At 46.4% G+C, this 27,035-nt stretch overlaps 1 protein-coding gene across 1 annotated transcript in view; it reads right to left on the bottom strand.

Moving 5' to 3' along the window:
- Window positions 1-27,035, bottom strand: part of PFDN4 (prefoldin subunit 4) — a 97,609-nt gene that overhangs the window by 11,102 nt on the left and 59,472 nt on the right. Inside the window, exon 3 of the mRNA XM_086932482.1 lies at window positions 9,848-9,988. Within this exon, the coding sequence (XP_086788608.1) occupies window positions 9,848-9,988 (141 nt within the window). The remainder of the gene's footprint in view (window positions 1-9,847; window positions 9,989-27,035) is intronic.

Genomic DNA, 27,035 nt, shown 5'->3' with positions numbered 1-27,035 from the left:
CTGAGTTGCAACCAGCAGATGATGGAGCACCTTCTCTAGAGATTCCGCTTTGATCAACCAATCGTCCAAATAAGGGAATATCGGTATCCCTCACAGCCATCATCTTGGTGAAAACTCTAGGTGCAGTAGTAAGACCAAACGGAAGGACCGCAAACTGGTAATGTTGCGAACCCACCGTGAAACGGAGATACTTCCTGTGCTACTTCAGAATGGGGATGTGGAAATATGCATCCTGCAAGTCGATCAACACCATCCAGTTTTCTTGCAGCAGCGCTTGAAAAACCTATGCAAGAGTGAGCATCTTGAACTTCTCCTGCTTCAGGTAAAGGTTCAAGATCCTGAGATCCAGGATTGGACGAAGTCTGCCATCCTTCTTGTAGATCAGGAAATACCGGGAGTAGCATCCCTGACCCCTTTCCTGCTCCGGAACCACCTCTATCGCACTTTTTCTTAACAGAGGCAGGCCTTCCTCATGTAGGAGAAGTAGGTGGTCCTGCGAGCAAAAACCTTGGCAAGGAGGGTAATTTGGGGGAAATTCCCGAAAGGGAAGAGCATACCCATTCTCTACGAGATTGAGAACCCAAAAGGTCTGATGTAACCGATTCCCAATCCCACAGAAAATAGGTAAGCCGGCCCCCCACAGGACCCGCATGATCCGGAATGGCGGATCTAGGGCTGCTTTGCTGTTGTAGGAGGTGGGTGGGTAGAGGAAGAGGAGGAGGACGCCGGACGTCCCCGAGGACGAGCTTTTTGCCTGCCCCTGTAGGATTTATACAACAGATTTTGCTGTTGCTGCTGCTGCTGTTGTGACTGCTTGTAGGGACGAAAAGAAGATCTTCCAAAGCCCCTATACCTTTTGCTCACAAGTTTGCAACCCCAAAGACCTGGCTGTTGCCCTACTGATTTTGAACCTCTCCAATGCAGCATCAGCCTTTTTACCAAAAAGGCCTGAGCCATCATAGGGCAAATCCATTAAAGCAGCCTGAACATCTGCAGAGAACTCGGAAGTCTTCAACCAGGCAGCTCTTCTTGTGGCAATCGAAGACCCCATGACCCTAGCCACTGAATCCGCTGTGCCCATTCCGCTCTGTATGACCTGCAGAGCAGCAGCCTGAGTGTCTGCAAGCACCTCATTAAACATTTGTCTGTCCTCTTCAGGAAGTTTAGGGGTCAATTGCTTTACAGTATCCATTAAGGCATGGATATAACGACCCAGGAGGCAAGTGGCATTCGTAGATTTGAGGGCCATACTTGCTGATGAAAAAACTTTCTTCGCAGATTGGTCCTGCTTTTTTGGATCCTTATCACCAGGTACCTGGGGAAAAGCACATGTAGATCTTTTAGAGCAGGCCGCCTGTACCACTAAGCTCTCTGGCAAAGGATGAGAGGACAAAAAGCCACATCTTTAGAAGGGGCATCCGACACCGAGGCTAAATCCTAATCAGTGGACCGTTCTAGTCCGCTTGCCTCCCTTAAATCATCAAAATAATCCTCAGATTCTTGAAGCTCACCCTCTTCAAACTCAGCTTCCCTACACCTCTGCTCCTCCAAAAGGCGCTGGGCTTCATGCCTCGACCTCTCTTTCCGGAGCGACGTCGTCTGATCTGGATTCGACTAGAAGGAGCCGGAGCCGGCGTCTAACGCGGAGCCGGAGCCGAACTCCGAGTCGGAAGACCATGCCGAAGATCTTGAGGTCGGTCCGGAGCCGGTGACGCAGGAAACGGCGTCGATGACTTCGGCGGCGCCGAGAGATGCCAATGCAGTGTCGGTGCCGGCATAAACGGCAAAAACGGCGCTGGAGCATAAGCTTGGGGACTCCCAAATTGTATGCCAACGGACCCAAGAGACCAGCCCATGCTCCAGAGGGGTACATGGCTCTCGCATAAACACCATAGATGGCATTTAAGAACTGCGAAGGGTCTTGACCTGGACCCAGAAAACGAGGATATGAACCGACCGGCTGCTCTCGAGGAGGCTGCACGGGAATCGACTCCTCTTGTCCCTCGGGTTGGTGAGCCAGAGTCGTCGAGCCCTGAGGAACGGGAACCTCTTCCTCCTCCTGAACTGGAGACCAAGACGGAGCCGGAGAGTGATTCGACCCCTGAGCCGGTGAATGCTCCAGCGACTCCAAGGGCAAGGCCTCACCTTCCGGATCCCGTTCGGGAGAAGGAGATACCACATCCTTTCGATGCAGTCTACTAGGCGACTTTGCTCTCGAATCCGACTCCTTTATTGAATGGTGCCTTGAACCAAGCTTTCTCTTCTTATGTTTCTTCTTTGTTGATCTGGAAGCATGCCCCGATGACGACTTCGAAGCCGACCTCGAACGGGACCTCGACCGCCTCGATAGCGACCTTGAACTCTTCTTGGCCTATTTACCCTTTAAATTTGGCACCCAGGAGCTTTGCCTCACGTTCACGAAGGGCTTTCGGATTCATCTTCTTACAGGAATGACAACCTTGGATGTCGTGATCCGAACTCAGGCACCATATGCAGTCATCATTCAAGTCCGTGATTGACATTAGCTTCCCGCTTTCACCGCACGGTTTGAAACCAGTCTTCTTAGTCGACATCACGACAGGAGACAGTAACACTGGAAAAGACACATAAAAACTACAATAGTAACAAAGTTACTATCAACGCTACAGAGGATCCCTCGAAAACCATTAGCTTCGACGACGCGGAAAAAAGGGAACTGATGTCATCACGCCGACGTGGGCCTATTATGAAGTCGGTGACGGCAGCGGAGCCGCGCGCGTGCCGTGCTTCTGTGACGTCGTCCACGTTGGCAAGAAGCTACAAAAATTATTTTCGAATATTGCTGACGCAAGGGGATAGTCACAAGGTGAGGAATCCACTGGCAGATGTAGCCATCAGAAACAAGCCCTGGTCTCACTGCAGTGTTTTGAGTATTCTGTGGAGTACCTTTTCCTTGGTCAGGGAAGCAGCTTGGAAGTGGAACAAAGAGGTTTGGGTCCCACTTTCATACTTGTTTTCCAGACCAAGGATGATAATACGCTGTCTAAGGTTTTAAAAAACAGTTTGGGGTGAGAAATGCCTCACCCCCTAAGGTTTAGACTGATGCTGCTCAAGCTATCAAATTAATAGTGGCATTAAACCCAACCTGATGGCAAAGTCCAATTTAATATCATTTTTAAGGAAAGGAAACTTTTACTAAGTTGCCATTCTGTTGCCCAGCGGCCTTGCACAGCTGCTGGCCATCAGGCAGCCTTTTGCCCTCTGGCGGGAGGGGGTGAATGACTTTGAGGCTCAGGGACAATAGAAGCTTGCTGCAGGGGGAGGTGTTACCTCCCCCTTACAGGAAGCCACTTAGGATGTTGGCCCAAAAGAAGAGCTTCAAAGACTAAGTTGCCTTTGGTTGACAAATGGTGACAACACTCACGTATGGCTGCCCCTTTTTAGGTTTCGCCTGGCGTTCGCTGCGCAGCAGCGTTCGCGCAGGCGAAATCTAATGTTAGAACAGTACGGGGGCTTTGTCCCGCCTGCTCTTCCATTGGCTAGCTCCATAAATGGAGGCTAGCCATTGGAAGACATGGTTGTCCATCACGGTTTCCCCTGTCACGACGCGATTCAGGGGCGTTTCCGTGTCTTTTTTTAAGTCCCGCCCCCCACACCCTCCCTCTCGCCGTCCCGTTGTCTGTGCCTTCTCCCGCCCGCCCGCCCACTGTCCGTGTTCGATGCTGTCCAATGTCGCTTACAGATCCTACCGCTCTGCCTCTCCCTATTTCCTCAGTGCCTCGATGCTTCAAGGAAACACTCCCTATACACCCTCCCTCTCGCCGTCCGTGCCTTCTCGAAGTTCTCCCTCCCGCCCGCCCACTGTCCGTGCCTCCTTCCTACCGCCCGCCCACTGTCCGTGTTCGATGCTGTCCAACCTATCTATGAACTCTTAAGTTCATCCGAGCCTATCTCGTCTTGTTTATCCCCCGCCCTCCCTCCCGTTGTCCGTGCCTTCTCCCTCCCGCCCGCCCGCCCACTGTCCGTGCCTCCTCCCTCCCGCAGCGGTCTCACCACCGTCCACTATTAGCCAGAGCCCTCAGGGTCATATGATAGCAAGCGCTCCTCTCCGTGCTCCTCAGCTGTTGTCTTGAGAAGTGCTGGGGCCGACTCCACTCTTGGTTGCTAATGCAATCATACATGCACCATCAATTGTTGCCCCATTTACCCTTCAGGGCATACTTTACGGCGGGCCCGGCTAACGAGTGAAAGGCAGCTTGGGCCGAGCAAGTACAGTCCTCGCATTACCTGGCATGGTCGATTGTCAGGCGCTGCATGCCTCTGTACTGCACAGGCAGGTACTAGGCCAATCTTCACTGTTGGGGAGGGGTCCGGCAGTCACAGCCCGAGCACCTCAGAACCAGGTGCTGAGAGGCCTATGGTCGCAGCGTTTCAAGCCCCCTGTTCACTCTCGTAGTGGCCCATCTCCCCGCAGTTTCCATGACGCACCGGCACTCAGGTCAGGACTCTGCAGGGGGCAGGCTTGGGACCGTGGCGACAGCCTCCAGGACGCTCTGGTTGTTAGGTACTCCACCTGGCAGTCGCCACAGGTACCGTAAGGATCGGAACTCCGCACCCATGGCGCCAAAGACTTAAGTGGGACCCGATTGTCTCCCTATGGGTCGTCATACAGTGCAGGGGAGGATGAAAGGGGCATATAGTTGGCATCAGCAGCCCCCCCCCCCCACCCCCACCAGGCCTCTGTGTCTGCAGGATGGCAGTGGATAGGAAATCTCGAGGGGGAGCGCCGAGGGAGTGCGGCTTACTCCAATGCCGCTTGGCCATGCCCCCTTCTATAGGTCCTAGATTTACCTAAATGAAAGTAGGGAAGTTAAAATTAGGAACAAGACAAACAGAAGGTCCTAATAGGATTTGGGGGCAAATTTGACCATAAGACCGTGTTTGTACAGGAAGGAGCTACAATGCAAAATGTTATGTAGACCTTGTTGGCCATTACGGACAATGTTGTCATACGGAGAAGGTTTCAGACACCCTTAGTTAATTTTAATAATCCTGAGGTCTCAAATCTTTTATGGCGGGCTATGCTTAGGCATTTGGGGGGGTGGGGGCGGTGTGTGTGTGAGGGGGGCTCTGTGTGTGTGGGGGGGCTGTGTGTGTGGGGAGGGCTGTGTGTGTGGGGAGGGCTGTGTGTGTGGGGGGGGCTGTGTGTGTGGGGGGGGCTCTGTGTGTGGGGGGGGCTCTGTGTGTGGGGGGGGCTCTGTGTGTGGGGGGGGCTCTGTGTGTGGGGGGGCTCTGTGTGTGGGGGGGGCTCTGTGTGTGGGGGGGGGCTCTGTGTGTGGGGGGGGCTCTGTGTGTGGGGGGGGCTCTGTGTGTGGGGGGGGCTCTGTGTGTGTGGGTGGGCTCTGTGTGTGTGGGTGGGCTCTGTGTGTGTGGGTGGACTATGTGTGGGGGGCTCTGTGTGTGTGTGGGGGGGGGGCTCTGTGTGTGTGGGGGGGGGCTCTGTGTGTGTGGGTGGGGCTCTGTGTGTGTGGGTGGGGCTCTGTGTTTGGGGGCTCTGTGTGTGTGGGGGCTCTGTGTGTGTGGGGGGGGCTGTGTGTGTGGGGGGGGCTGTGTGTGGGGGGGGCTGTGTGCGTGGGGGGGCTGTGTGCGTGGGGGGGCTCTGTGTGTGTGTGGGGGGGCACTGTGTGTGTGTGGGGGGGCTCTGTGTGTGTGGGGGGGGCTCTGTGTGTGTGGGGGGGGGGCTCTGTGTGTGTGGGGGGGGCTCTGTGTGTGTGGGGGGGCTCTGTGTGTGTGGGGGGGCTCTGTGTGTGTGGGGGGGCTCTGTGTGGGGGGGGGGCTCTGTGTGGGGGGGGCTCTGTGTGGGGGGGCTCTGTGTGTGGGGGGGCTCTGTGTGTGGGGGGGCTCTGTGTGTGGGGGGGCTCTGTGTGGGGGGGGGCTCTGTGTGTGGGGGGGCTCTGTGTGTGGGGGGGCTCTGTGTGTGGGGGGCTCTGTGTGTGGGGGCGCTCTGTGTGTGGGGGCGCTCTGTGTGTGGGGGCGCTCTGTGTGTGGGGGCGCTCTGTGTGTGGGGGGCTCTGTGTGTGTGTGGGCTCTGTGTGTGTGGGGGGCTCTGTGTGTGGGGGGCTCTGTGTGTGGGGGGCTCTGTGTGTGGGGGGCCCTGTGTGTGGGGGGGCTCTGTGTGTGGGGGGCTCTGTGTGTTTGGGGGGGCTCTGTGTGTTTGGGGGGGCTCTGTGTGTGGGGGGGCTCTGTGTGTGGGGGGGCTCTGTGTGTGGGGGGGGCTCTGTGTGTGGGGGGGCTCTGTGTGTGGGGGGGCTCTGTGTGTGGGGGGCTCTGTGTGTGGGGGGCCCTGTGTGTGGGGGGCCCTGTGTGTGGGTGAGCTCTGTGTGTGGGGGGCTCTGTGTGTGGGGGGCTCTGTGTATGGGGGGGCTCTGTGTATGGGGGGGCTCTGTGTGTGGGGGGCTCTGTGTGTGTGGGGGGGCTCTGTGTGTGTGGGGGGCTGTGTGTGTGGGGGGGCTCTGTGTGTGGGGGGGGGCTCTGTGTGTGTGGGGGGCTCTGTGTGTGTGGGGGGGCTCTGTGTGTGTGGGGGGCTCTCTGTGTGTGGCTCTCTGTGTGTGGCTCTCTTTGTGTGGCTCTCTTTGTGTGGCTCTCTGTGTGTGGCTCTCAGTGTGTGGCTCTCTGTGTGTGGCTCTCTGTGTGTGGCTCTCTGTGTGTGGCTCTCTGTGTGTGGCTCTCTGTGTGTGGCTCTCTGTGTGTGGCTCTCTGTGTGTGGCTCTGTGTGTGTGTGTGTGGGTGCAAATGCAATAGGTTTTGCATTGCGAGAGATTAAGCTATTGACATTGTAAATGAGAATGCTATTTATTTATCTGTTTTCAAAACCAACACATAAATAAAAATTTGTCATTTACAATGCCAATAGCTCTAACTTTGGCAAAGGTGAGACCGTTGCATGGCAAATGCTTGTTTGAGGTAGGCAGACTGGAGGCGGGAAAGAGAAGGGTGACTGGTGGCCAAACCAGTTTTCCTGGAAGCATATAGTTCACAGGTAGCCACACTCCTAGGGTGGGCTACCAAGCTCCTAATATCCAAGGAAAGTTTCAGACATCTTGACAGTGAGCAGAATAGTGCACTCTGGGATTGCTAGATGACACACATATCCGAAGTTTTCACTAGTGGGAAGAATCCTGGTAGTCTTTAGTGACCACACTATACCCCTAGGGAACCTTCTGGGCATAAATAAGGCATCCCTGGCACCCTGAACCTCAGATCACAATGGAACTTGAGAGAGGACTGAAAAAGGACTGCCCAACTTACATGTCCTGGCAAGAGAGACTGCGCCTTCTGCCTATTGGGCTAGCAAAATTAGCACTGTGCAAGAGTCTTGTGGCTCATGGAAAAGTCCCCCAGAGCCCCATATGAAAGAAGTGACTCACAGGGTCAGTCGGCTGACCCCCTGGAGCTGGCACTAGGGCCAAAGCTGAAGAAGCCCACTCCGGCATCTCAGTAGACACATTCCTCGGTTTTGGGCAATCCAAGAGACCAATCCAGAACAGCTAAAAGTTGCTCTTAAATCTGCTGGACCTGGAAGCACTGTATGAATCATGATTGGTCGACACAGATGGACACCAGCCTTCACCAAAGAAAACTACTGCACCCGCTGTGTATGGAGATTGGTAGCCCAGCTGCAGCTTGCCATCTACAGACTCAAAGAGAACTTTCAGAGACACTGAGCGCTGTGGCCAAAGTCGCCCCACCTTACCCATGGACCAAGGAATAACATCCAGTACACTCCTGTCCACTGCACAGCATCCAGCATCTGGACCATTTATTGATGTTGATGCTCCTCTTAAAGTAAAGTGTGAAAATGGACTTGAGACCAGTTTTTGTGACCTGATAACTATCCAAATACTCCTTCTTGACCTCCCTGAAGGTCTCTCTGTCAGAATTGGTTGCCTAACTAAGCCTAGTGTAGCATAGCACAGCTCTTTCAACCCTTTCAAAAGTTTCAGAACTTTACGGTTACCAATGCTTGTTTGCACATTGGACTAAAGAGCTGAGATTTACGTTTTCTTTAAAACCCATTGTCTCCAGTACCCAGCAGTGGATTTTGCCCATTTTGGTTTCTGAACATTCATAAAAATATATTCAATTTTTTGAAATTGGTGTTGGATTTCTTTTGTGTTGCATGACTTTCGTTTCGTTGTCGCTTTACACCACTTCCTGTGCTTAAGCCTGGCTGCTCAAAGCCACAGTTACCCTAAGTTGAGATAAAGTTTTTACAAACGAATCTTACTGGACCCAAGACAGCTTTGAGAGTGTATTACATGGTAAAGTCGCACAACCATACCACATAATGCACCACAATCCTCACACTATTACATTACTATATATATGGCTGCAGGGCGGACTTTTTTCAAGTTGATAAGTCTGAGAGCAGGCAGTGATGATACTGGCTTCTGAAGGAGTATCCAAAACATGGGTAATTCCTTGGGCTCTGCAGCTTGCTTTCAGCCTACTGGAGGTAGCACTCATAGAAAAAACTAAAGGGCAGGCCCGGTCTGGAAACATCCCTACTTTAACAACAAATCTGCTTACTCGCACCAAATTGAAGTGCTGAAGGAAAATCAAGCTAGCAATCCGTTGTTAAAAAGTCCAGACAGATTTTCCAAGGACAGCCTTGGCTTCATTCTCCTCCACTTCAGGATCCAAGTCTTAACCAGGCAGTATCAGGAATGCAGACAATAGACCTCCACCATTTGGGAAACCTTATGCATTTTTCATCTCGAGTCATGCGTACAAAGTGGATCCTATTTGTCCCAGCACTCAGACACTCGCCCTAAACAGTCTTGCTTTCATACATATGCTACACGTCTATCATTCATAAATGCATTCGTATGTACATGCAAAGTCAGTGCAAGGGTGAGACTGGGACTTTATCAAGGTTTGACCAGTAGGTCGCACTCTCTCTTAAAACAGAAACAAGGTCTGCTAAGGAATTTTTATCATCCAAAATCTGTACACTGTCACCACTTCTTTAGGTCACAACTGAGGACAAGACTAGTAGTCCCTAGTCATCAAACTATGGAATGAATGGTGTGCCTCTCCAGGTCACAGTATAGGGTCTGCATCTTGTCTTTACCATGGACAGGCTAGCTAAGACAACAAGTCGGATTACCAGTTTCACATGCATTCTGGTCAATCCATAAAGGGCTCGGCCCATAGGTCATGCTGGAAACATTCCTGTTCTAATAGTGAGTCGTATTTTACAGTATATACTACGAATGGAGACTGAGGTAGCATTAATCAAGCCCACCCTATGAATAACTTGGTAGCTAAGCATATGGCAAGTAACTATTATTCTAACGGGTCAGATAAATGTGACATACTAAGTTATTAGGGGTGTCTTTAGGGACAGGTCTCAAACAAGCCTCGTCTGAGAGATTGCCAGACACTTTATGGTGTGCTGCAACCTAATGTAACATTCAAAGCACTTTAATTGTGGTTTAACGAAGTGGATTAAAGTTTAAAACTCAAATGAGATGTTTTCCTAGTTGCACAACTTATCTATACTGTGAACTGTATATGTGAAAACTACATTTGTGGCCTAATGTTGAAGTCCAAGCAACCCACGCATCCCCACATTTCCTCCATTATCACTGGCAATGGGTGTTCAAAATGTTTAGGCACTATTACAAAACTACAGCCTACAACATGTTATACTTCATTTCAGAAGATACTTCAAAGGTTTTTTTTCCCCAAGTTAGAGTTGGGGGGGGGAGGGCCTTTTCATCACAACAGTCGGTTTCCTTTGGTTAGATATCAAGTGCACTAAAGGAATACCGATCATAGTGCCCACGCTAACGTGCTAACAAACCTTAGCTGCCTCCAACATTTCCTGTGTCTCCTCCTCGCCATGGCTAATGAAGACGTCGCCGATTTGATACGGAATCACTGAACAGTCATCACCTAGCATCATGAGGTCATCACAAGCATCCTCCAGATTCTGAAGTTGTTTCTGCAAGTACAAATAAGAAGAAAACATACACACTGAGTGGAAATCACTTTTCGCAGAATGATTTACTTCTTTCCAAAAAATTAAAATAGCAGCAGGTCTAAAAGGTTCAGATAGTTAAATGAGTGTTGCAAATGTTACATGCATGCATGAAAGTAGGTTCATACATTTAGGATAAAGTATTTTAATTCGATGCAACACATGTATGCAAGCCCCTTGCCAACTCCTTATATAAAAATCATGATGTCTGCTAACTGATAGTGTGGGTAGATGGGTTTCAGTTTGTTGATAAAATCCCCATAACGATTGTTGACTTATATGCAACTACTAATCCAGACATCTTATTTGCCTCGAGTGTTCTCTAAATTGATGGCGTATGATATTGAATATTTAGTAGTAAGAGTGGAAGTGGTGATTGTAACACAGTTTTTGATCCTATTATGAGGCACAATTTATTCCTTCACATGTACATTCCCAATTTAAATCTACAATACTTCAAAAAATTCTTGTTGATGCATGGAGATTATATAAACCAACTCTCCAAGAGCATACTTTTTCTCCTGCTCATCTTTCCCAATCTCGAATAGATTATCTATTTATTTCTATAGCACTTGCTCAACATCTCACACATTCAGATATAGGTTCGGTATTAATTCGGATCACGCCCTAGTCGCCATGGATTTAGATCTACTTCCACCTACTCCCGGTATTAAAATGGGGAGATTTAATACCGCTCTCCTTATGGATTTCAAGTTTACACAACGCTTTGAGCAGTTTGCTAACTATTTCTTTCTGGAAAATGAAACCCCTGGCATTTCCCCTCAAACTGTTTGGGATACCTTTAAAGCTGCTTCTAGAGATAATTAATTCTTTTGTGGCCCAGAATTATAGATCATCCTCAAATTTAAAATCACTCACCTTACATATTAAGCACTTAGAACATTCATTTTATAATTTCAAATCTGCTCTCGATGAGTTAGTTAAAGCTAATTCTACATTTAATGAACTTCCAACGTAAAGTGCAAATTCATATCTCCTTAAATCTAGTGCCAAATATTATGGCAGACAGAACAAAGCAGGGAATCTTCTTGCAATTTATCTTAAGACTAATAAAGAGCGTACTAAAATTGATTCACTTTTAACATCTACCAATAATATTTTTCATAAAAAATAAGATATACTTTTCGAATTTACTCATTTCTGTCGGACTATACTCCGGAATCTCAACCCAATTACTAAGATGTTCTTAATTATCTATAATTTATTTCCCCTCCTTCAATTCCTAACATAGTTTTTTTTTAATAAAAAAAGTTCAAATCCTAATATTTTGGGTTTTCTGTATGATGATCAGACGTCTTTACTAGCTTTTTTTATTAGAGGTTGATAATTTCGCATCTGTTTCTGGTTATAAATTGAAGTGCCAAGTGTGAAATTCTTCACTTGAATGGATTTTTTCATGCAGATTTTGTGTCTCCTTCCTTTCATTGAAATCCTGATAAAATTAAATATCTTACATTGTGGTTTACCAATTCCATTAGAGAAACTATATCTTTAAATTTTAAAGCATTGCATACTGAATTAAACTCATTTACATCCCACTGGAGTCCCTTATTCTTGTCCTGATGGGGTGGTTTGGACACTATAAAAATTATGTTAGTTCCTATAATATTATTTTATCTTTCGAATATGCCTGTAAATATCCCCCATTCCCAATATAGGAAACCATACTCCATTTTATCTCAATTCTTATAATAAAATTAATAACCTTCAATGTCTCAAAATACCTAAACACATGGGGAGTGATGTCTAATTTTCCAGATTTTCATACACATATCCATTTTCCTTAAACACATTTATTTTTTGTTACAGGAGGACGACTCTTTTCACTTCCCCTGTTGACTGACGTTTTTTCATCCCATTCCCTTTATGGAATTTTTGTCCTTTACGTTTAAACCTTCATTATTAACTCTTCCGCTTTTTAAGAAAACATGTAAGGTTTTACAACATATATATATATATTTCTCTTATAGAAATTCTAAATAAATATTTTTACAGTCATCAATTTTGCATATTGCTTTTATGAAGATACATAATAAAACTATTTTCTGGAAAGAATGGCATGTAAAGGTTCTCAAATGGGTTCATCAGCTTTTTTCAGAATGGAGGTTTGTATTCCCTTTCCGGTAGCTCAATTTAGTTTTTCTTTTCCTCTGACATATCAAGCAAGTACATATCTTTAATTCGAGAAATTAAGTCTTCATATAATCATTTTCTCCAAAATCCCATTCCTTCGTCCCCAATATCCATTATCAACACCATTTTGTACACATCTCCCTCTGCATCTCGATTATATAAACATTTGATAGCTCCATCAAAAATTAGAGATAAAACAGAGGTGAAACCTTTTTTGAGAAACCTATTTAAAGACTACATTTTCAACCTCAATTTGGAACAAGATCTGGAATAAAATAAAGAAATCCTCTAGAGCAGCTAACGCTACTCAGACTTTATTTTTTATCTATAATAGACTTAATTACACCTACTACATTACATAAAATTGACCCTATTACTCCATCTGCAAGATGGCCATTTTCCCCTACCCAGGCAGATCTCAGGCATATGGTATTTGAAGGCCCATACATTTTAAAGTTTTGGTCACTAGTTTGGCAGTAGATTAATATCATTTTTTGCCAACACACTTAGTTTACTTTTACCAATATTTGTATTGCAAGTTTTACTGATGATTGGGTAAATCATTCCAAAGCTGTTAACAGTATTGATTTACTCCTTGCAGTTGCTTTCCAACAGATTACGAAAACATGAAAAGATGTTTAAAAAATATATTTTCAGGCATGGTGGTATGGAATCTGTTCCAATCGTAGACTAGATAGAGCATATGTTCACCCACTTACTCTTGCTGTTAAAAGAGATCGCTTATGGTTGCCTCGAACACAGTTTTCTAAATTGTTATGCTTGTAAGGCACATCCTTATAATTCTTGACTTGAAGAAATCCCTAAACCTCCATGCATTTGGCTCTATATACTGATACTGTTCTTAATGTATGGATTTTTTCATTGTTGTTATATAATTATTAAGCTTTTTTTCATGATGGTATGTGTACATTGTCACTCTCTCTTTTTTCTTTTCTCTCTTCCTCTTTTCTCTTTCCATTCATTTCACTTTTCTTGTATTTAACAGTTTATATTTCTATGAATAATAAGTATCTTTTGTATCTCATTTCCCAACGAATATGCAGATCTTTTTAATACATTTTTCTTTTCAAACATACAAAAAAAAAAAAGACGACTTCAAGAATACTCAGGAATAGCCCACGATTTATTTAAAGCAAACTACTATGAAGTATATTTAACTAAAACAAAAGTTATGTCTTCATTAGTTGGGTCAGAGAGGGCGAAGTGCCAGAAGGGAGACCTTAGGCATAAAGAGGGTCTTCTGAGGTAGGCTGAGCGGCACTGGGGCAGTTATCCAGCAAGGGCCTTAAAACTTGCAATCGTATGAAAACGAAAATTGTTGTTAACAGAAACAGTGTAACTAGAGGTATGACGATCACCCCTTTTTAAAATTCATATTTGCTTAAGAAAGGAGGCTGCTGTCCATAGGAAATTATTTCATTTCATTCAAAGACGCAAACAAAAACACATTGTTAACATTATAGGACAACAGATCTTCACATACCTCACTTACCTTGTGATATTCTAAAGGACAGATTTATGAACAGGCAGAAGGGAGTGAAATGACCAATGAAGACGTGAGGTGAAGACAGTAGGGTGGAATATGTGGAGAACAGAATCACACGGAAGGAAAGAGGAAAGTTGGGGTGAATGAGCAGACAGGAAGAGACAAAAGGAGAACACTAGGGGAATAAATTAAGGTTATGGCAGAGGGAAGGTGCAGGTTGATTGGAGTATGGAGAGAAGGAAAAGGAAAGAGGGGTTAGTGAGATAGAGAAACTGTGGCAGATGCTAAACACTGCATGTCTGTAGTCTATGTGCACTATTTAAGGCATGCGCTTAACGCATGCCATATTTACCACATGCGGAAAATAACACATGGTGAACAGCACCTAATTACAAGTACGAGAGGTCTTTAAAAACCTGTAGAAAATAACACGTTAAAATACCACCAGTCGGAGGAGGAGCCTAGCGACGAACGAAGATGGCCGCATAAGCTCTCGGCTCCGTCGACCTCCGCCTGTTGCTTGAAGATCCTGTCATGTATCCTGCTTTTGCGCCTCACCACAGTGCAGGGTAATCTTTGCTGATACTGGCGGTGTGGTCCCGAGAACTTTCCCACCCGGATCGGCGGAATTGTGCCGTGTGAAAGATCTTGGCCCAGAGTTGCCTGTAAGCCGGGACCTCGATTACTGACCCAGCCGGGTTACTGGGCAGCAGCGGCGGTTGGGTGCCCCAGACGTGGTCCGGATGCTTGACCTGGAGTGTTTCCCATCCCTATATTGGTGAGGTGCCTGCGGTCCTGTGCACACTGCGGAGGTGTACGTATCCTGAAGGTGGCTGAGAGGTCGGGGGTCCCCTTCCCGGCGGCTGGCCCCCTCGCCGGGCTGGTGCCCCCGCCCGAGAAGCCCCGTCATTGTTCGGAAGTGAGCCTCCAATCCCCGCCTGCCCGACCCGCACTTCGGTCCCCGGGGGAATCGGGCGCTCCGAAGTGGACTCAAATGTCTGGAGCTGACCGTGTGGAGGCGGTGCGGGGTAATGAAGAGCCGTCTTTGAGGACCGTGATGGCCGCCATTAAGGAGCTGCGATCCTTCATGGTCTCTACCCACCAGAAGTCGATCGCGGATGTCACTGAAACTGCCCGATCGTGCGAGGACCCTGACCAGCCTGGTGCCTTTGAGCTGGCTGCTATGTCTACGCTATTCCCGGTACTTACCAAACGAGACTCCCTTAATGTCGAAACCTTGCAATTATCGCCTGGAACACTGTGTGCTAATGGACCTGTTGTCTCAGAGAGACGCCCGCCATTATCGACGCATCCGTCCACTGATGTGTTTGTAGTCTTCTCTTCTCCTGAGCCTACGGCTAATACGACCTGGCGGATGCTGCGAACATCACTCGATTGTTTTGACTTTGCCCTGAGTTTGAGATCGACATGGTCGTACTTTGGCTGGAAAACGGCAAGTGTCATGGCGGTGGCGGATCATGACGGACTGAGGTGCTTGATCGGACTCCTTATGCAGGTCCACAGACTGGCGGGAACTTTGATTTTTCCTAGATACGTTCTAGTGCAGTTGGCTGAACTCATTGTGAACATTCGGAGGGGTCAAGGGTGAGAACGCTGTAGATCTCGACTTTGGGGGTGCGTGAAGTTCGGGGGATCCGCCATTTTGTTGCTTGCGGGTGGTGGGGCGGTGTCGGACGCCTTCCCTGGGCTTTATTTTCAATAACTTGCTTACGTAATTGCTATACTTAGAACTGGGACCGTGCGCCGCAGGGGGGGGGGGTAAGGGGACAGAGGGCAAATGTGATTTTTTCTCCTCCTCCGTCTTTTTTCTTTCTCCTATCTTTTCCTTTTTCTATCTTTTTATATTTCCCTTTTCTCGCTATATTTCGGGGTTTTGGATGCTGGGCGACAGGCACGCTGCTAGGGGGGTAGGCCGTAGCCATTTGCAGGGGTGCAGGGTGGGGGGAGGGGGGTTGGGGTATTATTGTTTTTCTGTTTCTTGTTTCTATGGCCCTTTTTTCTTCATTAGTTTAACTGGACTCTCTGTTCCTTTCCCTTCTTTCTTGGTTCTGGGATCGGTGCAGTGCATTACCTGATTTCATATTCTCGACGTTTGACCGTGGGTTCCGCCCATGAATGTTTTTCATTAGCCTCTCCGTATACGGGCGATGGCCGGGTGTGCTTAGTGTTTGATTGCACGCGTATACTGATTGGCCCCCCTTAAAGATGCCGATAGATATATGATTTAGATTCTGTGACTGATCCCACCCTTCTTTCTTGTTTTCTGCTCTTTTTGTTATTATATTGAAATTCATTTCTTCAAACGGTAACTATCCTGTTGTAAAATTTAAAATTAACCTCACTCATCCTGCGCAAAATTGTGTGTGCTGCAATAGTTCTGGTCTCTAATCCTGCTGCCGTGCCTCCGGGATGTTCGGCTGAATAGCTGTGTACACCTTGTTTACAAATAAAGGTTTTCAAAAATTAAAAAAAATATATATATACCACCAGTCAAAAGCAGGTGGTAAAAGATCATGACACAAAAGCTGTAATGCAACAGAAAAATTCAAAGACCAACCCAATCTCCATTGGGATGATCGTAACGATACAGCAGTGAACAGACTCAAGAATTTCCTAGTTGACCTAGACAATTCGGCAACATCCCAACACACGACAAAGGTTCGATCCTGGACTTAATAATCTCGTGAAACTGAACTCAGCCCAATCCACAAGACCAGAAGTGTGGAAAAGAGACCTGAAAAAACTCAACCCAAACACCTTGCCTTCCTCCTGTTACAACCTACTGTTGCCCCCGCAGGATCTTCCAAAGTACATGATCTCACCAACCACTATCTCTCGGCCATGGCATTGATAATAAATGAGGTAGCACCTCTTTAACTAAAAAGAGTCTCTATAAAAGATTCTAAACCACGGTACAATGGCATACTGAACGAGGACAGGCGTTCGCTCAGAACGTCGGAACGTGCCTGGATATCAATACCGTCCACCAACTACCTCAAGTTCCTCAGAACAAAAAGAAACGCTTATTACCGAAAGATCAAGCGTACCAAAGCCGACTTTTATAGCCAACAACTTGACCAGGCAAGAAATCGTACCAAAAAACTCTTTGAACTGATCAAACCCCAATCTAAGGAGGCACCTCAACGTCCACAAGATATAGAATGCCCGCAGCCAAACTGTGAAGAATTCACCACCTTCTTCACCTTGAAGACTTATACCATCAAGAACGACCTCTTAAATGATCTAACCTTATATGCGAGGCCGCATACACAAACCCCTCCAGCACTCCTAACTGCGCCATGCCAACTCACATCAAAGCCCAACCTAAAAAACAACGCAGACTGGTCATCATTTACCTTCTACTCCAAAGATGCCATAGGCAAAATACTTAGTGCACTGATCCCCGCCAGCCACTTCTCTGACCCGCTTCCGGCAAACGCAGTCAAAGACCTAACTCCACTACTTCTACCTCTCTGTTCCAAGATCATAAACAGTTCACTTCAACAAGGTTGTATCCCAGATACCCTCAAAGTAGGCCAGGTATCACCTATTCTAAAGAAGCCCACGGCAGAACCCACTGACCTAAACAACTATCGCCCTATCTCCAATATCCCTACCTTAGCCAAGCTTCTGGAAAAATGTGTGTATCTACAGCTGACTAAGCATATTGATCACATTGACCTCCTCAACAAACACCAATCAGGTTTCCGTGCAGGCCGTAGCACGGAATCTGCCATGACACATAATTGACGATGCACTGCAAATACTTGATCAAAATGGATCCCGTTTACTCATCTTACTAGACCTCTCCTCTGCCTTTTATACGGTCAAGCATGAGAAACTGTTAGACCTCAAGAAACACAGAATGGGTATATCAGGGGCAGTGCTAAGTTGGTTTACTTCATTTCTCCAAAACCGGAAACAACAATTCAAAGTCAATAACACCCTGTCCAAGCCCGTCCCAGTATCTTTGGGAGTCCTGCAAGGGTCCGCACTATCCCCAACATTGTTTAATCTCTTCTTGGAACCTCTCACCGAAATTGTACCAACCTCTAACGTGCAATATCACATGTTTGCATACGACACACAACTATACCTCAAGATCCACACCCTAGAGGACGTCAAACTACTTAATACAGCGCTTAGGAATACCCAAACAAGGCTGGCAGAAAATCATCTCAAACTGAATGCCCTAAAGACTGAATTCCTTCTAATAGCTCCACCGGCCCAAATCCCCAAAATGCAAAAATGGAACATATTACGGCGTTCAACGCTCAACCTACCATCGTGGACTCCGCGAAGACAGTAACCTCAACATGCAAAAACATATTAGGAGTGCTATAAAGGGATCAAACTTCCAGATAAACACACTGAGGAAACTGAAACCCTTTCTACCACACAATGACTTCAAGCAATCAGTACAGGCTCTGGTTATACCAGAGTGGAATACGCATGTCTCTCTCTCTGCGGCCTACCCAAAGCATCAACTGCACTACTAAGAGCTTCAATCAACGCAGCAGCAAGACTCATAACTGGGTCTAAACGTAGCTCCCACATCTCCCCGGACCTACAATCCCTGAACTAGTTACCCCTGGAGGCGAGAATTCAGCTGAAAATTGCATGCATGACGCACAGAGCCATGAATCACAAGACACCCAGCTACTTGGCACAGACACCGACGATCTCGGTGGGATCAGATCCTCAAGAAATGCACAAAAATTACTACTGAAACCACAAAAATTCAATAAGAAAAAACTTATAACAGATCCTTCTCTGGGATGGCACCCAGAATTTGGAATGCCTTGCCCCCAGAAACCAGACAACCCGTCCACTACCTCTTTTAAAAAGGAAGTAAAATCCATCCTCGTGGCCAAATTCACAGAAGTATGGTCTATTGAAACCCTGTGACTAGATGCACACGCGCTCCAAACCACAAGACAGACTTGATTTTGCATCCAACTATGCTGTTTTTACAATATGCTTTGTACATATATTTGGATTTGCTCTTATTTACTGTACAAGTAACATTTATTGATTGTATCGCGCTCTGATATCAGTCAGGATCTTGTTCGCGCTCTATAAAACTTTCAAAATAAATTAAATAAATAAATTAAAAACCAGTATATCCACTGTTTCAGCTGAAAATATTTTTATTTAAAACAAGAAAAAACAGACACCTGCACACTGGGCCAGACTTACATTAATGGCCATTGACAGGTGAAGCTCTCACAGGTTGATTGCAGCAGCTCACACTTCGTTCCATTCCACAGTATCCCACCATGACTGCTAGCCCGCTATATCATGCAATGCTGGTCAACATTCTGCTTCAACAAACCATGCAGCATGAGGATGGAAACCAGGCCATCAATAAGGGACTGCAAATGATGCACCAATGCAGGAAGAGAGTCGGGATTGACAGAGTAAGGCTAGAACTCAAACAATGGTTAGTTTGAGATCCAGAGAATAAACGGCTTGATACGGGCACCACACAAAACTAATTTTTAACATTTCGGATACCCTGCAGCCCACGTTAGGGATGAAGTTAGGGATCTACTGCCACCCCCCTTCCCTTCCTGAAAAAGCTAGAAGCACAAAAATGTTAAGCAACAGCCACCCCACAGTAGACAGTAGGATTGGTGTGTGGCATTTTTCAATCACCCTATTGCAAAATACTCTGCTAAGTGTTGGACTTTTTGCAGAGAATGAGTAGCATACACAGTTCCCCCTTGATACCCACACAGCTAATGTCAGCAAAGCAAACATACGTGCTGCAGCAGGATTTCCTGATATCCTAGGGTCAATTGGCTGCACTCATGTACACGTGGTGGAATTTGGTAGACAGTAACAAGTGTGTTTAAAGCATAAAATGAAACACACTATTTATGTAAAAATGCTATATGATGTGGATCTGTGTACACCGAACTGGTGTGTTAGGTGCTCTGTAGGAAACCAAAAATGTTAGGATGCTGACGGAAGCAACATTCGTTATACTGTGGTAACATATAAGCCTTAAGGTACTGGGCAGGCAAATCAACCTTTCACCATCAAGATTACAGTGCATTATGTTTGTTGTAGCCCAATATCCATACATGTCAGCAGATCCATTACAGAGTTGTTATAGCCACTATGCCATATACACGGATCAATATGTTATGTTATGTTATAGTGAATTTATATCGCGCACAAATATTCATGAGTGTCCTGGGCGGTTTTTAAATCGGGTGATTGAAAAGGAAATTTTTAAGTTGTTTTTTAAAGAGTCTGAAGTCCTGAATAAGCTGTAGTTCCGCGGGGAGGGAATTCCATGGAATTGTTGCTTTAAAGGCGAGGGAGTCAAATAGATATTAAAAAGCAGAGGGCTCAACGTAGAACCCTGGGGAACTCCTGTGGACATTTGCCTAAACGATGAGGAAAAATAAGTGTAACAGATTACATCTGCCACTTTACACAACAATAATGATTCTCATCCAAGTAAACTTTTTAACAACAACATGTAATTCCATTAATACTCTCATGAGTGTTAACTAGAATTGTCTGATCCAGAGACCTTCTTTCTTGCATTCCACTCCAGACATGTTGAAAATGGTCATAAGTGGTTCTTTCCACAGCTTGAAGTACGTCCGAAGTGAACAAATACCATCAGTTGACATGCTTTAGTGCTTGTAGATGGCAACTTACTTAAGTACCTAGAAATTCAAGGTTTTTAATGTTTTGTTATTGTGCTATGTATCATGTGAAGTATTTACCACATTGGTATTTACTTCATTCACTAAATAGCATATATGCGGTATTTAAAACATGCTAAAAAACGATTACATGGTGTTTGGTAAACCCTCATAATCACGGTTATTTAACACTTATTATTTACCAAGATCCATGGTATCTGTATTTACCTTATGAGCAAGTTTTTGAGTATTTACCACTAAACTCTTAATAAGAGCCAAAGTGTTTGTGTCGTAATTTTACAATATACTTTTAGCTTGTAGATGGCTTAAAAGGTTGGAGTTACTAGTAGCCGATTGTAGGAAAGTGCCCCATTTGGATGGTTACCGCCAAATATTTTACCAGACACCCGATGCTAACTTGATTGAGTGTCTGCTGGGACCCTGCTAACCAGGCCCCAGAACTTGTGTCCTTTCCCAAAACGTTACCTTTGTTTCCACAATTTGGCCACCTAAGGGCCACATGTAAGTCCCTTATAAAGGGCAACCCTGTTACCAAGGGCCTTGTGACTAGAGAGGGTCCCTCAGGGCTGCAACATGTATTATGCCACCCTGAGAGACCCCTCACCTTAACACCAAAACACTGCTATTACGGCTACGTGTGTTGCTGCCGACCAAACTGAACAGTCGACATGGCACACATCCCTGTGTGCCATGCCCACCAACATGGACTCTGTCCTGGGTAAGTCAGCCCTCTAGCAGGCCTTACAGCCCTAAGACAGGGTGCGCCATCCCACAGGCGAGGGCACAGCTGCAAGAGCAATATGCTCCTACATTGTCTGTGCCATTCACAGACATTGTAAGTGCAGTGAAGCCATATTGAGTGCACGGGCTGGGAGTTTGTCATTACGAACCCCACAGCTCAATGATGGCTTTGCTGAAAACTGAGTAGTTTGGTAACAAACGTCTCAGCATAAGAAACCCACACTAATGCCAGTGTTGGATTTATTATAAAATGGACTCAGAAGGCATCTTAGACATGCCGCCTGAAAAACAACCAACTTCTAGTGTATTGGCTGACTGGTCCCCACCAGCCAGCTACCACAAGACAGGTTTTTGACCTCATGGAGTGAGAGCCTTTGTGCTCTTGGGGGTCAGAAACAAAGTCTGCGCTGGGTGGAGGCGCTTCACACCTCCCCCTGCAACGCAAACCGGTCCTAGGATGCTTGTTTCCAGTCCAGGGAGGACCTGGCCTGGCAGTTCGGGCTGGACTGCTCCCATTGGGTGCAGGGTCAAGACTGATTTGCATATGGCTGGGTTCAAATTGGAATGGTATGGTGAGCAAGAAAACAATGGATTTAGGCCCAGATCTCTGTACTGGGGTGAATGTATGACATTGTTCTGCATTCTGTCCATCAATTGTTATATTTGCATTCATCACCTCCCCTGGCAGGATCAATAAACACTTGGCGGTGAGCGTCAAAGGCTCTCACCTTGTGATGTGCTGATTTGGGCAGCTCTAACGAGTTGAGATGCCCGGCCCCCTGTCCAGGCCCCACTTTTGGTGGCAGGACAGGCGGGAAAATTAGTAGTCAAAATAGGAGTGTCCACCTTAACCTGGCACACCTCTAGGGTCGCCAGAAGCTGAGTTGAACCCCTCTCTTAGAAATTATCCATCTTGAATTGGAAAATAAGGCCTATTAAGGACAAGGGTGTGTCCCCCTCCCCATAGAGAGAGGCACAGAAGGGGTGTAAGTCACCCCAGGGTACAGTAGCCATTGGTTACTGACCCTGACCTAAGTAATGCTGTTAGGTTCAGTATTTAGGGGCTCCCCTGAACTTTGGTCCTCAGATTTGACGGACCAATGAATAAGACGGAACAAGCCTGCTGCCAGACCAGGAACTGAACTGCTGCAGACAGAACTCTGCAAGAACCTCGCCACTTGTAGCAGGTTCGACAACTGGACCTACTGCCCTTCCAGAAACCCTGCAAGGCTTCAGAGAATCCCTGGAGACCCTTCAGCCTTCAACATTATCTCCAAGAAATTCCCTTTAGGTTGCAGGCTCTAGTCCCTAGAGCCCGCCGGCACAAAAAACACAGTAGCTGACGACCAACACTGGTGTCAACGCAACTCAATACTGCAAAGGAACACCAAGACCACAGCGGAAGAGGGTCGACACGACTCTGCCCTGCCAGAGGAAAGCACCGCAGCTGGACAGCCACCACTCCCCCGAGGGATCCTCCCGGCTCAAATATCCAAGCTGTTAACAACCTCGTTCTCAATAGCCTTCACCTTACTTTAAGTGGCCCTCTCGGCCCCTCCTGCCACACCTGCTCGATTGTGGTCTCTCTGAGGCAGCCCAACATCGGTAGAACTCCTGCATTCCCTGTGCATCTCCAGCCCCAAGACCGCAACTGCTGGGCTGATGGTGCCTTCCTTCAATCTAAAGTGACTTGCTGATGACTACTTCGATGGTACCGGCATTGGTGGCCTACTTGAATCCCATTCATCTCCACTGCATAGATACTGAACTCCATACCTCTCTGGGTGCCCCCAGTCTCGGACATAAACGGACCCTTGCCCAGTGTCGGCTGAAACCCCTAAAAACTTGCAAAGTAAGTTGTGCACTTAATTTCTGATGCATAACACTGCTTTCTTCCTTAGGATTGCATTGCATTCTATCTGTTGCGTACGACTATCTTTTTCAAGTACCCAGCGTTACTGTTTCCGATTGACAAGTACAAAAGTATTTCCAAGATTATGAAGCATTTCTACTACATGTTGAAAGTATTACCGAGTCCCAGACAAGTCTACTTAACTGTAACTGAGTTTGACTTGGTTCCTGCAATAACAGTAACTAAAGTAATATTTTTTGAAAAACATTGGTCTGGAGTTAGTCTATGAGTGCATGTTACTGTCTTGGATAAGTATGTACAACAAACAAATTCACAATACCCTATGAAAAGCCTAACTGCTCGACCACACTAACACAAACACAGTGTTTTGGTAATATCTACTTAACCCCTTCCATGCTCATGACGAGCTCAGCTCGTCATGAGGTAGCCTGGAGTTGTGCTCATGAAGAGCTGAGCTCGTCATGACACCAGCAAAATGGCAATTTCCAGCACAGGAGAGGAATTGCCTTAGCAGCCATAGTGTTAAGCCTCTGTAAACCTCTAGGGATCCACTGGACTCTGTGGACACTATACCTTACTTTGGTATAGTATATTTAGAGCTAGCTTCTTACACTGATAAAGCAAATAGCTGAAACAGGACTGTGAACAATCTAATTTATACGCACATATGACACCCATTAAATCTAGTAGTGGCCTTAAATCAGCTATAAATGTACTCGACTTCAGGATATGCTCCCAAAGACTGTATCTCTTGGACCTTAACCAGTTCTACTATTTGAGTGGACTTATTTAGTAGGTTTGCTTAGCACTACATGCAGATGTCCTGTTACTACAGATCTCGTAGGATGGTGTACAATGTATACAATCAAGAAGGAGAGACACCTGAAGCCCCATCAGATGGCAGTTATTAATATTAGCCAATGTTATTCAATTGTGGCCTCTGATCGGTGAAAATTCTGAAGCAAGCCTAAAAATACTTGGCTACAGAACTCTTTCCATTGCTTGCGATTGGAATCTGGACTCAGATTAAGGCACGGATTGCTCCACAGTCCAGGTCCTTAAATTACTAGGATGTTGCCTCAATAGTTTGCCCTTTTGTTGATCATTGGTGTCACAGCTGTGCCAATGCTGAAGATCCCTGGCATGACTATAATGGGGAGCTAGTTTCTTTGATATTTTGGGCCTTTGCCACAGTATACTTGTGGAAAGAGCACAAATCCTTGAATTTGATCCTAGCGTCAACAGAGAGCCAGCGAAGCGCTTTCACGGCGATTTTGAAGTGGTGTTTCTTGTAGTGTAATAGGCTCATTCTGGCTTCACAGTCTGTACTCTTCGGAGCCTGACAATGAGGTTCATGGGGAGGCCAGCGTAAACAATTTTATGTTAATCTAGGCTGCCATGAACACAGCACATCACAGCTCCACTCTGTGATTCGTTTGGAGTTCATGAACAATTTGTTCCTAGAAAGGACAGCTCGAGGTCAATACTTTTCACTAAAGCATTGACTTGAGGAGGAAGCAAAAGTTCAGGAGTGTAAGAGTAGCCCCTCGTTCCTTGCCTAGTTAAATTGAACCATTCTTGCAGCTGACTATTTACGTTTTTTTTATCCCGCAACTTACAAAGTCTTAGTGCAAATCGTATTGAACTGCTAATATCTGTAAATGATCGTGCTTGCATATGAATGTTTTGGGCTCTCACGAACCACTTTCATTTATATGTTCTATTGCTTAATATTTCAGTTATTGATAAATGTCAATACAAAATATGTTGACTCTACTTTTGTGTAACTAAGGAATGCTAGTCCGATCATGGTATTGATTTGAAAACCTGAACTACATTGAGAATACATTTCAGTCACTATAACCATGATTGAGAGATCAGAAGCAAATAGTTAACACTTTTTCTGCCATCCAGTTTACTCCTTATTGTTCGGCCTAGGTGGTCTGCTGTGATAATATTCAAAATATTAGGACAAACGATGAGGAACGTCGTATGGATATAGGAAGTGTGTCAACTGTGGCCTTTCGTATTTAAACATGGGCATGGCTGACTAAAATTGCCAAATATTGTGGGTTGTGTTCTAGTCTATAAGGTGCCAGAATTTGTCTATGTACAGAGGCTTTGGTCATCATCGAGGAATTGAATTCTTTAACACTCTTGATTAAATTCTCTATTTGTGCCATTTGGAAGTTTTTTTAATGCCACCCTTTTACACAGACTTGCTACTACTTGTAAAACTTCACTTACAAATTATCGAATAATTAAACTATACTTTGTTATCAAACTATAGCTTTAGGTGAGCCAAGCTGATGCTTTAATATGTTGCCATGCAATTCATTAAATACAAGATGAGAACTGCACTCTAGTACTTGCTGTTCGAGATTTCCAAGTTATGGAGTTACAAGAGTACATTATTTATTTTTGTCCCAATGAATAAGTAGACTATAACACAGTTTGCGATTGGAGGAAAGCACAAATTGATCTTCTATGGATTAAAGATTTGGTCATGACAAATATTTCTGAAGATATACACAAGACATCTACAATTTGTACTGCGTTTCTAGATTTCATTCTAAGTACTATTGAATAGTAAAAAAAAAAAAAAATACATTGCCTGGCAAAGCCAATAGGTCTCGCCTATGAAAGAGCTATTGGCTTTGACAATGGGGTTTAGACATGTTATACACCAGCGTGCCTGATGTTCAGCATTGCTAAAGGTTAGGGGCATGTCGGAGAGTGGAACAAAGTGCCACAGAGTGGAGTGGCATAGAGTATCGAAGAAAAGCGTGGAGTAGAGTGGATTGACATGGTATAGCCAAGAGTGAAGTGGTGTAGAACAGAGTAGCATATACTGGCATGTAGTGGAGTGTAATACAGTGTCATAGTGGAGTGTCGCATAGTAGAGTGTTGTTTGAAGAGTCGAGTGGCGCAAATGGAGTGGTGCAGAGTTGAGTGGTGTAGATAGTGTCAAAGTTAAGGGGCGTAGAGTGGAGGGGGCGGTAGAGTTTAGGGGGCGGTAGAGTTTAGGGGGGCAGTAGAGTGGAGGGGGGGCGGTAGAGTGGAGGGGGGCGGTAGAGTGGAGGGGGGCGGTAGAGTGGAGGGTGGGTCGGTAGAGTGGAGAGGGGGAGGAAGAATGGAAGGGGGCTGTAGCTTGGAGGCGGCAGTAGAGCGGAGGGTCATTTAGTGGGGTGTGTTGTGTTGAGGAGGGGCGTGGAGTGGAGTGATGTAGAGTGGATGTTGGACCTGGCCTGCTCAGGTGCGGGTGGCATGACCTCGTAGTAGTTGGCAGCAATCTTGTTTTAGTAGCTTTTCGATCCATTCCCCTTATTATTTATCTGACCCGGGGAACATAGGAGGAATATGAGACGGACACCCCTAAATTCAGAATTACGAGATACAATCTTTAGGAAGAGTGCTCTCCACCTCCTAGGTCTAGAAATAGGACTTCTGAACTGGGACTATCTTCCAGGCAATCTAGCTGGACGATACTGCTAGGATGTGTATTCCCTGTCTGGAGACAGTGACAGGGCCTGGGGAAACTCCGCCATCTGGTATCTGCTGTCTGCCCTTTAGATTAGAGTGGAGGAGTAGTTTCGGGGCTGCGTCCTGGCCCCCACAATGCTGGCGCCGCTTCCTGCTGGGCGGCTGACGACCCTGCCTTCCTGCTTCAAAGGAGGAGGTGGCCCAGGACGGGAGCCACCCCCAACCGGGCCTAAAGGAGGGAAAGCCCCGGCCTACATGAAAGGAGATCAAAGACATTTTGAGGGATAAAAGAAGGACACCGGAACTAGAGAATCAGATCTGCTAGGGGAACCTCCGAAGAGGTACCCCCGGGAGCCCTCCTAAGGCACGACAAGTGTGCCCATCGCCAAGAGCCCTGCTGCCGCTGTCGCGGCCCCAAGCCTTTGCCATCACCTGAGCCCTGCTGACGCGGCTCCAAGTCTTCGCTAGCACCAAGAGCCCTGCTGACGCTGTCGCGGCTCCAAGACCTCGCTATCCACACGAGCCCTGCTGACGCTGTCGTGGCCC

This window comes from Lissotriton vulgaris, chromosome 7, assembly GCF_964263255.1.
Source record: "Lissotriton vulgaris chromosome 7, aLisVul1.2, whole genome shotgun sequence".
Taxonomy (NCBI): Eukaryota; Metazoa; Chordata; class Amphibia; order Caudata; family Salamandridae; genus Lissotriton; species Lissotriton vulgaris.
Note: the sequence above shows the minus strand (reverse complement) of the source record. Positions and strands in the feature narration are given on the sequence as shown.